At 42.9% G+C, this 13372-nt stretch overlaps 1 protein-coding gene across 19 annotated transcripts in view; it reads right to left on the bottom strand.

The window, feature by feature from the left end:
- The window catches only part of syne2a (spectrin repeat containing, nuclear envelope 2a), a 232865-nt gene that overhangs the window by 76070 nt on the left and 143423 nt on the right, over positions 1–13372 (bottom strand). For all 19 annotated transcript variants that reach the window (XM_090243070.1, XM_090243079.1, XM_090243074.1 and 16 more), the window contains 8 exons: positions 12869–13063; positions 12088–12189; positions 11759–11929; positions 11254–11427; positions 11040–11171; positions 9111–9307; positions 3015–3147; positions 2438–2620 (listed from right to left, as the gene is read on the bottom strand). In XM_090243070.1, the coding sequence (XP_090099196.1) occupies positions 2438–2620; positions 3015–3147; positions 9111–9307; positions 11040–11171; positions 11254–11427; positions 11759–11929; positions 12088–12189; positions 12869–13063 (1287 nt within the window). The remainder of the gene's footprint in view (positions 1–2437; positions 2621–3014; positions 3148–9110; positions 9308–11039; positions 11172–11253; positions 11428–11758; positions 11930–12087; positions 12190–12868; positions 13064–13372) is intronic.

Raw genomic sequence — 13372 nt, 5'->3', positions numbered from 1 at the left:
CGACAATAAGCTAAAACACAAGGCCAAATATATACTGGAGTTGCTTACGAAGACGACATTGAATGTTCCTAAGTGGCCTAGTTACAGTTTTTACTTAAATCAGCTTGAACATCTTTGGCAAGACTTAAAAATGGCTGTCTAGCAATGATCAACAACCAACTTAACAGAGCTTGAAGAATTATTTGGTGCAAATATTGTACAATCTACGTGTGCAAAGCTCTTGGAGACTTACCCAGAAAGACTGTAAAATCTGCCAAAGGTGATTCTAACATGTGATTCTAACTCATGGGTGTGAATACTCGATATTTCTGTATTTCATTTTCACTTTGTCATTATGTGGTATGTTGATGAGTGAGAAAAAAATCTATTTGATCCATTTTGAATTCAGGCTGTAACACAGCAAAACGTGGTATAAGTCAAGGGGTATGAATACTTTCTGAATGCACTGTATAGTCAACAATATAATGTAGAGCATTGCTTTAGAAAGGCATACCAGTGTAAATATACCATATTTGTATGCCGTTTTAGAATATCCTAAAGCTGTGAATTTGACCACAGACAAAATAAAGTGGAAAACATGAATTAACTATCCCTTTCTACTCTTATCGAGGACTTTCCCAGTAGCTGATTTATATCCTTCATTTGACAAAACACAGGGGGGAAAAAGGAGAGTTAAAAAGAAAGAAAGAGAGTCGTTGTATGCGGCGCTGTGAACTGGCCTTCACTGAGACCACAGCTGCAAGGGGGAGAAGGGGGCAATGCCAGTGTGTGTGCATGTCTGTGTGTGTGCGTGCGTGACTGCGTGTCTGTGTATGCCTCTGTGCATGTTCTGTGTGTGTTTGTGTGCGAGTATAGGTAATGGGTTTTGATGCTCCGGTGATGCATGCACTGTGGGAGCCAGTGCCAATGACGTGCAACCCCCGTTGTCTGAAGATAAGCTTCTTCTTTCATCTCCTCCTCTCCCCTATCTTCATCAAGTCAGTGAACCCACAACAGGTCATATTGTACATGAAAGAGTTCACAGGGTGAATCCCAAATGACACCATATTCCTTATATAGTGCACTACCAGCTCAAAAGTAGTGCACTAAATAGGGAACAGGGTGCCATTTAAGATGCACCCTCACTGTTCAGTTTGGCACAACGGTCGGCCGTTTGTTGAATGTTCTGAGAACCTGCTCGGATTCAGTGGTGATAGACGAGGGGCCAAATGGAAAAACGAGTCTTCGCCTCTTCTCTTTGTTCATCCCATCTGTGTGTGTTGTTAGAAGATTATTTGAAAGATAATGGGTGTGTCTCAATAGCCCAGCGAGGCTTGCTCTCCTTTCCATCACACTTGGTTTTCCAGCTCTTTCCTTTCCGCGCTGGTTACGTAGAACTTTGTTTCCCAACCAGGGGTACGGGTACGTCGGCAGTCCCCATGGGGTACGTGGGAAGATATATTTTTTTAAATGTGTAAAAAAAATAATATTGAGAACATTTTTACCCTCCAAAATATGTTTACGTTATCTTGGGCCTCCCAAGTGGCACAGCAGTCTAAGGCACTCCATCGCAGTGTTGAGGAGGCACTACAGCCTGGTTCTACTACACTACAGCCTGGTTCTACTACACTACAGCCTGGTTCTACTACTCAGCTGCTTCTACTACAGCCTGGTTCTAGTACAATACAACCTGATTCTACTACACTACAGCCTGGTTCTACGACACTATAGCCTAGTTCTACTACTCAGCTGCTTCTACTACAGCCTGGTTCTAGTACAATACAACCTGGTTCTACTACAGCCTGGTTGTACTACACTACAACCTGGTTTTACTACACTACAACCTGGTTCTACTACAGCCTGGTTCTACTACACTACAGCCTGGTTCTACTACACTACAACCTGGTTCTACTACACTACAACCTGGTTCTACTACAGCCTGGTTCTACTACACTACAGCCTGGTTCTACTACACTACAACCTGGTTCTACTACACTACAACCTGGTTCTACTACACTACAACCTGGTTCTACTACACTACAACCTGGTTCTACTACACTACAACCTGGTTCTACTACACTACAACCTGGTTTTACTACACTACAACCTGGTTCTACTACAGCCTGGTTCTACTACACTACAGCCTGGTTCTACTACACTACAACCTGGTTCTACTACACTTCAACCTGGTTCTACTACATTTCAACCTGGTTCTACTACACTACAACCTGGTTTTACTACACTACAACCTGGTTCTACTACAGCCTGGTTCTACTACACTACAGCCTGGTTCTACTACACTACAACCTGGTTCTACTACACTACAACCTGGTTCTACTACACTACAACCTGGTTCTACTACACTACAACCTGGTTCAACTACAAGACACCTGATTCTTCTACTCAGATGCTCATCAAGAGCACAACCAAACAATCAACCAACCAATCATATCCCCACCTGGTGCAGTCTCTCCTGGGCTATGGGAAGTGCAGACGTGACTTCGGTCCAAGTTTGCTCCAGCTGCGCTAGTTGTCTGCGCAGCCCCGGTGCATCAGCCTCCTTCAGCTGCAGTAGCAACGTGCCCGCCCTGAGCGCAGAGGCCTTTTCAGCGGACCTGGTTTCCAGCTCCACTGAAAACTCCTGTCAAAGAACCAAACGTCATATCGAACAGCTCCCATACCGGAAATTTCAAACAAAATTCACACAGTCAGTTTGCAATTCTAACATTTCCCATGGCATGTGAACTGACTTGATGTTTCCAAAACATTTGTAATGTATTTAGGAACCAAAAACTCACTCCAAACTAGCTTTCAGGTGTTGTGAAAGAAAAGACAGATGGACTGCATTTTTAACATGTTACAATTAAATGTGTTATACAATAAAAGTAGTTTTTCTGTGTATCCATACATTTTCTTACATGTACATTTCCGGTAGGGTCTGGATGACACTGTCAGTCATGTAACATGAATTCCGATTATTTACTACATTGAGCTACAAATCATGTCATCTAAAGTTTTTTCCCTAACAATTTTACCAGTAGTTGGATGAGGTAAGTACGGGTGAGCTCCTCGTTTTGAGGTGTGGCGTCGGGCAGACTTCTCCATGTCTTCAGGCGTTCTTTAGCACTGCCCATCCATCCAGTGAGCGAAACAGAGTCGTTGTGGAACCTACAAGAGGGAAAACAGGGTTCAAACATCGTTCGATGTGTCCTTATGCAGAGCAGTCCACATTTATAGTGCCTTCAGAAAGTAATCACACACCCTTGACTTTCCCCCCATTTTGTTGTGTTACAAAGTGGGATTAAAATGGATATAATTGTCATTTTTTTTGTCAAATATCTACACAAAATAATCCTTTTGTTTTAATGAATGGAAAATAAATCACTAATATATCTTCATTAGATAAGTATTCAACCCCGAGTCAATACATGTTAGAATCACCTTTGGCAGCACTTACAGCTGTGCGTCTTTCTGGGGAAGTCTACAAGAGGTTTGCACACTGCATCACACACACACCCCAATTTATTAATGGACTGCTGAATGTATATTTTTTTCTCTTGCTTTGTTTGCTCTTTTCAGTATTATGTCAATCTCTGATAAGCTACCCAGAAAAGGGCTGAAAATAGCCCATATTAATATATGTAGCCTTCGAAATAAGGTTAATGAAATCAATAACTTGCTAACATCAGATAACATTCATATATTCGCCATTTCTGAGACTCACATAGATCATTAATTTGATGATACAGCAGTAGCAATACAAGTATATAACATCTATAGAAGATACAGAAATGCTTATGGGGAGGGGTTGCTGTGTATATTCAGAGCCATATCCCTGTGATGCTTGGAGAAGAAGTGTTATTGAAGTGTTGTGGTTGCAGGTTCACTTGACACATCTAAAGCCTATTATTTTGGGGTGTTGCTATAGGCCAAGTGCTAACAGTCAGTATCTAAATAATATGTGTGAAATGCTTCATAGTGTATGTGATGTAAACAGAGAGGTCTACTTTCTTGGGGACCTGAATATTGATTGGTTTTCATCAAGCTTTCTGCTCAAGAGGATGCTTCTACCTGTAACCAGTGCCTGTAATCTGGTTCAGGTTATTAATCAACCTACCAGGGTGTTTACAAACACTACAGGAACAAGATCCTCCACATGTATCGATCACATTTCTACTAATACTGTAGAACTTAGCACTAAAGCTGTATCCGTACCCATTGGATGCAGTGATCACAATATAGTGGCTTAATCCAGGAAAGCCAAAGTTCCAACAGCTGGTGCTAAAATAGTGTATAAGAGATCATACAAACTATTTTGCTCTGACTCTTATGTGGATGATGTTAAAAATACTTGTTGGTCTGATGTGATTAATGAGGAGCATCCAGACGCTGCACTTAATGCATTTATGAAATTGCTTCTTCCAATTATTGATAAACATGCACCTGTTAAGAAGCTAACTGTTAGAATTGTTGAGGATTCATGGATTGATGAGGAATTGAAAAACTGTATTGTTGAAAGAGATGGGGCAAAAGGAGTGGCTAATAAGTCTGGCTGCACATCTGACTGGCTTACTTATTGCAAAAAAATGATGTGACTAAACTCAAAAAAAGATGAAACTGTATTATGAAGCCAAGGTCAATGATAGAAAGAATGATAGAAAAACACTTGAGTACTTTAAATTAAATTATGGGCAGAAAGACAAATTAAACTCCATCTTTCATCGAATCAGATGGCTTATTTATCACAAAACCATTTTATATAGCCAATTATTTTAATGATTATTTCATTGGCAAAGTGGGCAAACTTAGGCAAGAAATGCCAACAATGAACAGTGAGCAAATGTATTCATGCATTAAAAAAATTAATAGTGAAAGAAAAGCATTGCAAGTTTGAATTTTGTAAAGTTAGTGTGGGAGAGGTAGAAAAATTATTGTTATCGATCAATAATGACAATTGGAATTGACAACTTATGGAAAGCTACTGAGGATGGTAGCTGACTCTATATTATTTACCTCAGGTCTGGAGGGAAGCCAAAGTAATTACGCTACCCAAGAGTGGTAAAGCGGCCTTTACTGGTTCTAACAGCAGACCTATAAGCTTTCTGCCAGCTCGTAGCAAACTGTTGGAAAAAATTATGTTTGATCAAATACAATGCTATTTCTCTGTAAACAAATTAACAACAGACTTTTAGCATGCTTACAGAGAAGGGCACTCAACATGTACTATACTGACACAAATGACTGATGATAGGTTGAAAGAAAATGAAGCCTTTGATATTATTTACCATAACCTGTTGTTGAAAAAACATATGTGTTATGGCTTTTCAACCTCTTCCATATTGTGGATTCAGAGCCATCCATCTAATAGAACTCAAAGGGTTTTATTTAATGGAAGCTTCTCTAATGTCAAACATGTAAAATGTGGTGTACCGCAGGGCAGCTGTCTAGGCCCTCTACTCTTTTCTATTTTTATCAATGACCTGCCACTGGCATTAAACAAAGCATGTGTGTCCATGTATGCTGATGATTCAACCATATACACATTAGCAACCACAGCTAATGAAGTCACTGAAACCCTTAAAGAGTTGCAGTCTGTTTTGGAATGGGTGGTAAGTAATAAACTGGTCCTAACCATCTCTGGAGCTAAGAGCATTGTATTAGGTACTAATCATTCCTTAAGTTCTAGACCTGAATCTGGTAATGAATGGTGTGGCTGTTGAACAAGTTGAGGAGACTAAATTACTTGGCGTTACCTTATATTGTAAAGTGTCATGGTCAAAACATATAGATTCAATGGTTCAATGGGGAGAGGTTTGGTCGTAATAAAGAGATGCTCTGCTTTTTTGACACCACACTCCAAAAAACAAGTTCTGCAGGCTCTAGTTTAGTCTAATCTTGATTATTGTCCAGTCGTGTGGACGAGTGCTGCAAGGAAAGACCTAGTTAAGCTGCAACTGGCCCAGGACAGAGCGGCACGTTTTGCTCTTAATTGTAATCAGAGGGTAGATATAAATAATATGCATGCCAATCTCTCGTGGCTAAGAGTTTAGGAGAGACTGACTGCATCACTTCTTCTTTACATAAGAAACATTAATGTGTTGAAAATCCCAAATTGTTTGCATAGTCAACTTACACACAGCTCTGACACACACACATATCCCACCAGACATGCCACCGGGTGTCTTTTCACAGTCCCCAAATCCAGAACAAATTCAAGAAAGTGTACAGTATATAGAGCCCTTATTGCATGGAACTTCCTTCCATCTAATATTTCTCAAATAAACCTGGTTTAAAAAAAACAGATAAAGTAACACCTCACGGCACAACGCCTCTCCCCTATTTGACCTAGATAGTTTGTGTATGCATTGATATCTAGGCCACGTGTGCCTTTAAAAAAAAGTATGTAGTTCTGTCCTTGAGCTGTTCTATTGATGTTCTGTATTATGTTTCATGTTTTGTGTGGACCCCAGGAAGAGTAGTTGCTGCTTTTGCAAAAGCTAATGGGGAACCTAATAAAATACCAAATACACCTGGATTGTACAATATTTTCCCATGAAACTTTTAAAAAATCTGTCAAGTTGGCTGTTGATCATTGCTAAACAGTCATTCTCAAGTCTTGCCATAGATTTTCAAGATTATTTAAGTCAAAACTGTAACTAGGCCACTCAAGAACATTCAATGTCGCCTTGGTAATAAACTGCAGTGTATATTTGGCATTGGTTATTGTCCGACTGACAGGTGAATTTGTCTCCCAGTGTCTGTTGGAAAGCACACTGAACCAGTTTATCCTCTAGGATTGTTTTGGAATATTTTTCTTCTGTACAGGTTTCCTTCTTTACTCTCTGTCATTTAGGTTAATATTGTGGAGTATCTACAATATTGTTGATCCATCCTCAGTTTCTCCTATCACAGCCATTCAACTCACCATTGGCCTCATTGTGAAATCCCTGAGCGGTTTCCTTCCTCTCTGGCAACTGATTTAGGAAGGATGCCTGTATCTTTGTAGTGAGTGGGTATATTGATACACCTCTCAATGTGTAATTAATAACTGTACCATGCTCAAAGTGATATTCAATGTCTGCTTTTTTTACCCATCGACCAATTCTTTGCGAACCATAGGAAAAACTCCCGGGTCCTTGTTGTTGAATATGTGCTTGAAATTCAATGCTCGACTGAGGGACCTTACAGATAAGTGTACAGTCGTGGCCAAAAGTTTTGAGAATGACACAAATACAAATTTTCACAAAGTCTGCTGCCTCAGTTTGTATGATGGCAATGTGCATATACTCCAGAATGTTATGAAAAGTGAACAGATGAATTGCAATTAAGTGCAAAGTCCCTCTTTGCCATGCAAATGAACTGAATCGCAAAAAAAAACATTTCCACTGCATTTCAGCCCTGCCACAAAAGAACCAGCTGACATCATGTCAGTGATTCTCTTGTTAACATAGGTGTGAGTGTTGACAAGGATAAGGCTTGAGATCACTCTGTCATGCTAATTCAGTTCGAATAACAGACTGGAAGCTTCATAAGGAGGGTGGTGCTTGGAATCATTGTTCTTTCTCTGTCAATCATGGTTACCTGCAAGGAAACACGTGCCGTTATCATTGCTTTGCACAAAAAGGGCTTCACAGGCAAGGATATTGCTGCCAGTAAGATTGTACCTAATTCAACCATTTATCGGATCATCAAGAAATTCAATGAGAGCGGTTCAATTGTTGTGAAGAAGGATTCAGGGTGCCCAAGAAAGTCCAGCAAGCGCCAGGACAGTCTCCTAAAGTTGATTCAGCTGCGGGATCGGGCCACCACCAGTACAGAGCTTGCTCAGGAATGTCAGCAGGCAGGTGTGAGTGCATCTGCACGCACAGAGAGGCAAAGACTTTTGGAGGATGGCCTGGTGTCAAGAAGGGCAGCAAAGAAGCCACTTCTCTCCAGGAAAAACATCAGGGACAGACTGATATTCTGCAAAAGGTACAGGGATTGGACTGCTAAGGACTGGGGGTAAAGTCATTTTCTCTGATGAATCCCCTTTCAGATTGTTTGGGGCATCCGGAAAAAAGCTTGTCCGGAGAAGACAAGGTGAGTGCTACTATCAGTCCTGTGTCATGCCAACAGTGAAGCATCCTGAGACCATTCATGTGTGGGGTTGCTTCTCAGCCAAGGAAGTGGGTTCACTCACAATTTTGCCTAAGAACACAGCCATGAATAAAGAATGGTACCAACACATCCTCTGAGAGCAACTTCTCCCAACCATTCAGGAACAGTTTGGTGACGAACAATGCCTTTTCCAGCATGATGGAGCACCTTGCCATAAGGCAAAAGTGATGACTAAGTGGCTCGGGGAACAAAACATAGATATTTTGGGTCCATGGCCAGGAAATTCCCCAGACCTTAATCCCATTGAGAACTTGTGGTCAATCCTCAGGAGGCGCATGGACAAACAAAAACCCACAAATTCTGACAAACTCCAAGCATTGATTATGCAAGAATGGGCTGCCATCAGTCAGGATGTGGCCCAGAAGTTAATTGACAGCATGCCAAGGCGGATTGCAGAGGTCTTGAAAAAGAAGGGTCAACACTGCAAATATTGACTCTTTGCATCAACTTCATGTAACTGTCAATAAAAGCCTTTGACCCTTATGAAATGCTTGTAATTATACTTCAGTATTCCATAGTAACATCTGACAAAAATATCTAAAGACAATGAAGCAGTAAACATTTTGAAAATTAATATTTGTGTCATTCTCAAAACTTTTGGCCACGACTGTATGTGTTGGGTACAGAGATGGGGTAGTCATATACAGTCATGTTAAACACTATTATTGCACACAGAGTCCATGCAACTTATAATTGTTAAGTACATTTTAACTGAAGACTTTTCAGCTTTTAATTTTTTATTAATTTGTAAACATTTCTAAAAACAATTTCACTTTGAAATTATGGGATATTGTGTGTCGGGTAATGACACAAAATCTCAATTTAATCAATTTTCAATTCAGGCTGTAACACAACAACATTTGGAAAAAGTCAAGGGGTGTGAATACTTTCTGAAGGCACTGTACATGTGCCCACAGCTATGTTGTGTGTATGTCCCTGTCCATTTTCCGAAAACCCTGTCTGTGTGCGCCCACCTGGTCCAGTTGTCCCTTATGTCGCGGCTGCGTTGGCTCTCCTGCTCTGCCTTGCTGCGGACAGCCCGCCAGCGCAGCTCCAGTACGCCTCCTGTGCCGCCGACCCCGGTACTGCATCCCCAGGCCTGCAGAGCCTTCCCCTGGTCCAGGACCGAGCCCAGGGCAGGCCTGCACTCCTCCAACAGGGCCAGCACTCGCTAATGGGGGGAAAAAAGGGGAAGGAGAGAGAGAGAGAAGGGGGTGAATAGGGGTGGGATAGGGTGAAAATGTGAAAGAATAAAAATTGAGAAGGGAATGTGTTTTGAATAAGAGAGAAGAAAGAAGAGGTAGAGCCAGAAGAAAGGGGGATGAAAAGAAATGTAGGGATCAAATAATTATTGTGGGATGTGGGGAGAGGAAAAGGGAATGAAGCGGGAACAGAAAAGGGAGAGGAGGGGAAGACAAGAACAGAGAATGAAAGAGGGAGGAGGAGTAAGGGGATGTTTGCAAGGGTTACAGAAAGAGAGAAATAATGAGAGGGATAATGGGGAGAGAAACGTGAAAAGGGGAAAATGCAACAAAAAAAAAAGAAAGAAGTGCGATAGGGAACAAGACGAAAGGAGCGAAAGAAATGCATAGAGAGTGAGAATGGAATCATCACCACCCGAATCCTCACCTGAACCCATGCCCACCCCCACACCAGTGCCTATGAGTCCCAAATGGCCTCCTATTCCCTACATAGTACACTACTTTTGACTTGAGCCCTATGGGCTTGTTTAAAAGTAATGCACTATACAGGGAATAGGGGGCCATTCAGCATCTCATTCAGTTATTATGGCCAGATAGGGGAAGGCATAAATCTATTAAGGAGATTTGATGAAAAGAAGCATGTGTACTCTACCCCTACACACACACGTGCACACACATGTGCACGCACACACACATTCCACTCAAGTCGGTCCGTCCGAAAGATGAGAAATAGGATTCTGTAATTGTAAAAGGGAGGGGGGGGGGGAGTCAGCTAGTTATGGGGAGGGAATCCGAAATGGAACACCGTGTTCTACTCTCCGATAATGGCCATCCGTATTCCTCCAAGTAATTTGATTTTGGAATGAAGCGATGCCACAACAAATAACTCTCCTTTTTTTCACCCATTACTCTCTGTCCACCTCTCTCTCCTTCTATTTTTCCATCTCTCTTTCTCTCCATCTTTCTTGTGCCAGTTGCCCATGAATCCGTCATTCACTGAAGGGCCTGGTTCACATCCAGCTCTCTCTGTATGGCTGTGTCCCGAATGGCCCCCTGTTCCCTGCATAGTGGACTGCTTTTGACAAGAGTCCTATGAGGGGAATAGGGTGCCATTTGGGAGTCAGTCTGTGGCACGTCCTACATTGTTGTTGGTTACTGGAATTAGACAACAGGTGGTTTCATCCCAGTACATGAAGGATGCATCGCTCATGTGGACATAAGACACCTGTTGCTTAAGACTTATGCTCATGATATACAGTATCTTCCAGTGATACAAATTAAGAATAAGGGCTACACTGGTTACGTAGTGCAAACTAATTCTTAGTGGGCAAATGTTGTTCAATTGGGTATGTGAGGAGAAGAAAGGGGGTGGACAGAAGGAGATATGGGACAGTGAACGAGAGAGGGATGAGGAGATGATAGGGATGGCAAGAAATACTGAGATGGTCAATGCAATGAGAAAAAGAAGACAGAAAAGAGCATGCAGAGAGTCAGACACAAAGAGAGCAGAGAGCCAGACAAAGATAGCAGAGACAGACACAAAGGGAGCAGAGAGACAGACACAAAGGGAGCAGAGAGACAGACACAAAGGGAGCAGAGAGACAGACACAAAGAGAGCACAGAGATAGACACAAAGAGAGCAAGATAAGGAAGGAAGAGTAGTAGAGAGAAGAGGAGGAGACGAGAGGGAGGTTTGGATACCTGACAGGTGTCCAGTCTTTCCTGTAGTAGCCCCTCTTCTTCCTCCACCAGATCCTCGCAGGGGATGAGGGCTTCCAGCTCCTCCAGCTGCCGGCCCAGCTGAACACAGCCCTTCTCCCACTGTGTCCAGACCTACACACACACACGCATACACAGTGTGAGTGTATGTGTGTATATGTTTACTTATGTGGGTCTTTCATGTGTGTGCGTGTACCTGCAGCCTTCTGTGCATGGTGGCTCCCTGCTCCAGAGCATGTTGCTGCAGAGTGGTGACCTGTTGCTCCAGCCGGACCTGTTCATCCTCCTGACCAACCAGCCCCCCCTGTGGCTCACACTGGAACAGCCGCTGAACCAATGCCAGCTGGGATTCCATAACCTGGTACAACTTCTGTTCAGCCAGCGCCAAACACAGACAGACACACACAGACAGACACACACAGACAGACAGACACACACAGACAGACACACACACACAGACAGACAGACACAAAATAATCAATTGAAACCCAGTTTCTAAATTGACAAAATCACATGGCAATTGGTCAGAGGTTTACATGGAGATGATCCCAAACGTTCATTTAAACTTGGATTCGACTGCTTTCCGAGTGGGAAGACACTGTCCTCTACAGTTGTTCTTCCTTTCCATCAGCTCCCATGCCAAGTCGAATGTGCATAAAATGACTTGACATAACACTCTCTTTTCCCCAGCATATGCTTACCTTGTGCCTGCTGAGCATAGTCTGCAGCTGGGTGCGGCTGTGCGGTGGGTGGTCCTGACTGTCTGCCAGACGCTCTCTGCCTAGCTCCACCAGACTGGCCAAACCCTGCAGCAGGGCCTGGGACACCCGCTGCAACTCCACTGCATCCTCGGGACACCGACCAACGACATACTGCAGAGACACACCATCGTTACTGACCTACAGTAGACATCTAGAGTAAAAGACGGGATTACGTGGGAATATACTGACAAAGGGGCACACACACACACACACACACAAACTCACACAAACATTCACTAGCCCTATGATTAACAAACTAAATGTTGTACCTCCAGCATGGGGACATCCTTGATGTGTGTGAAAGGGTCACTCTGTCCACGTTCAAAATCATCATACACTCGCACGTGGCTCTCCTGTTGCTCCGTCCCTGCCTGCATGCAGCGCACAGTGAAAAGAGACAAAGTCCTGGTTAAGCAGTAAGGCACGAGAGCCCGTTGCATATCGTAAAGAACACAATGATATCTGTTCTAGCTAATGGCTGTAAGGTGGTTGTGGGCTGGTTTGTGAGGGGATTAAGAAGTGCTGGGTGGCAGGTAAACCAGAGGTTAGAGTTGGGCCAGGAACTGAAATCTTTCAATGTGCCCTTGAGCAAAGCACTTAATCCTAATTGCTCCTGTAAGTCTGGATAATAATGTGCTTGTAGGGCAACCAGGTCACACCAGTTCCACTGCGGTATTGGACATTTGTCCAGGATGTATGCATGCAATTTTAATACTGTCCACAAGGGGCAACACAAGTGCCTATTACAATCTAGCAGTCTCATGGCTTGCTAGGGTGTTGTGGATGGGGATTGAAGAAGGGCTTAAACCATGAACTACGGCTCGGTGCATCACAGGTTCAATCCCATTGCTAGGCACTCATTTTTAATTGTTCTGTTTTAACCCAGACCTTAACCCTTACCTTAACCACTCCGAATGAATTCCTATACTTAACTCTCAAGTTTTTTCTGTTCGAACCGTATCCCAACCTTAGGTGATTGCAAAGTGATTGTGGGTTGGTTGTGATGTTATTGTGAAGTTGTTGTGAGGTGGTTTGTGTGGAGCCACTGACCTGATTATGGCCCAGTTCTGTGTGTAGCCGGCTCAGTGAGGAGGTGAGGGCTGACTGGGCTGTTTGAAAACAACCCTGAAGACAGGTCACACACTGGGCTATGGTCTCTGGTGCTTCAGACAACTGGTCTGGGTTGATGCCTGACCTTAAATGGTTCAGCTCCTCACTCAAGGCTGGCAGCTCCACTGAGAGGCACTGTGAGGCACATAGACACACACACACACAGGTATGCACACATGCACGCACGCACGCACGCACACACACACACACAGGTACGCATACATACACACACACACATTCACACGCACACATACACACATGCACAGTTCATTTGCACAGGTTCAGAGATTTTGTCATCGGAAAATATTGTTATTGCAGTTTAGCTAATTTGATAGTGAGTGATTAAAAAACCCCAGGGTGACATTTCCATAGTGCAAAAGAGCACAGATTAAACCTGGCACAATTTTTCATCTGGCAAAGTTTACTTGTTCAACAATGTATGTT

This window comes from Oncorhynchus mykiss, chromosome 8 (assembly GCF_057628025.1).
Source record: "Oncorhynchus mykiss isolate SJ-2025 chromosome 8, ASM5762802v1, whole genome shotgun sequence".
Lineage (NCBI taxonomy): Eukaryota > Metazoa > Chordata > Actinopteri > Salmoniformes > Salmonidae > Oncorhynchus > Oncorhynchus mykiss.
The sequence above is the reverse complement of the archived record's forward strand: the minus strand, read 5'-3'. Positions and strand labels throughout refer to the sequence as shown.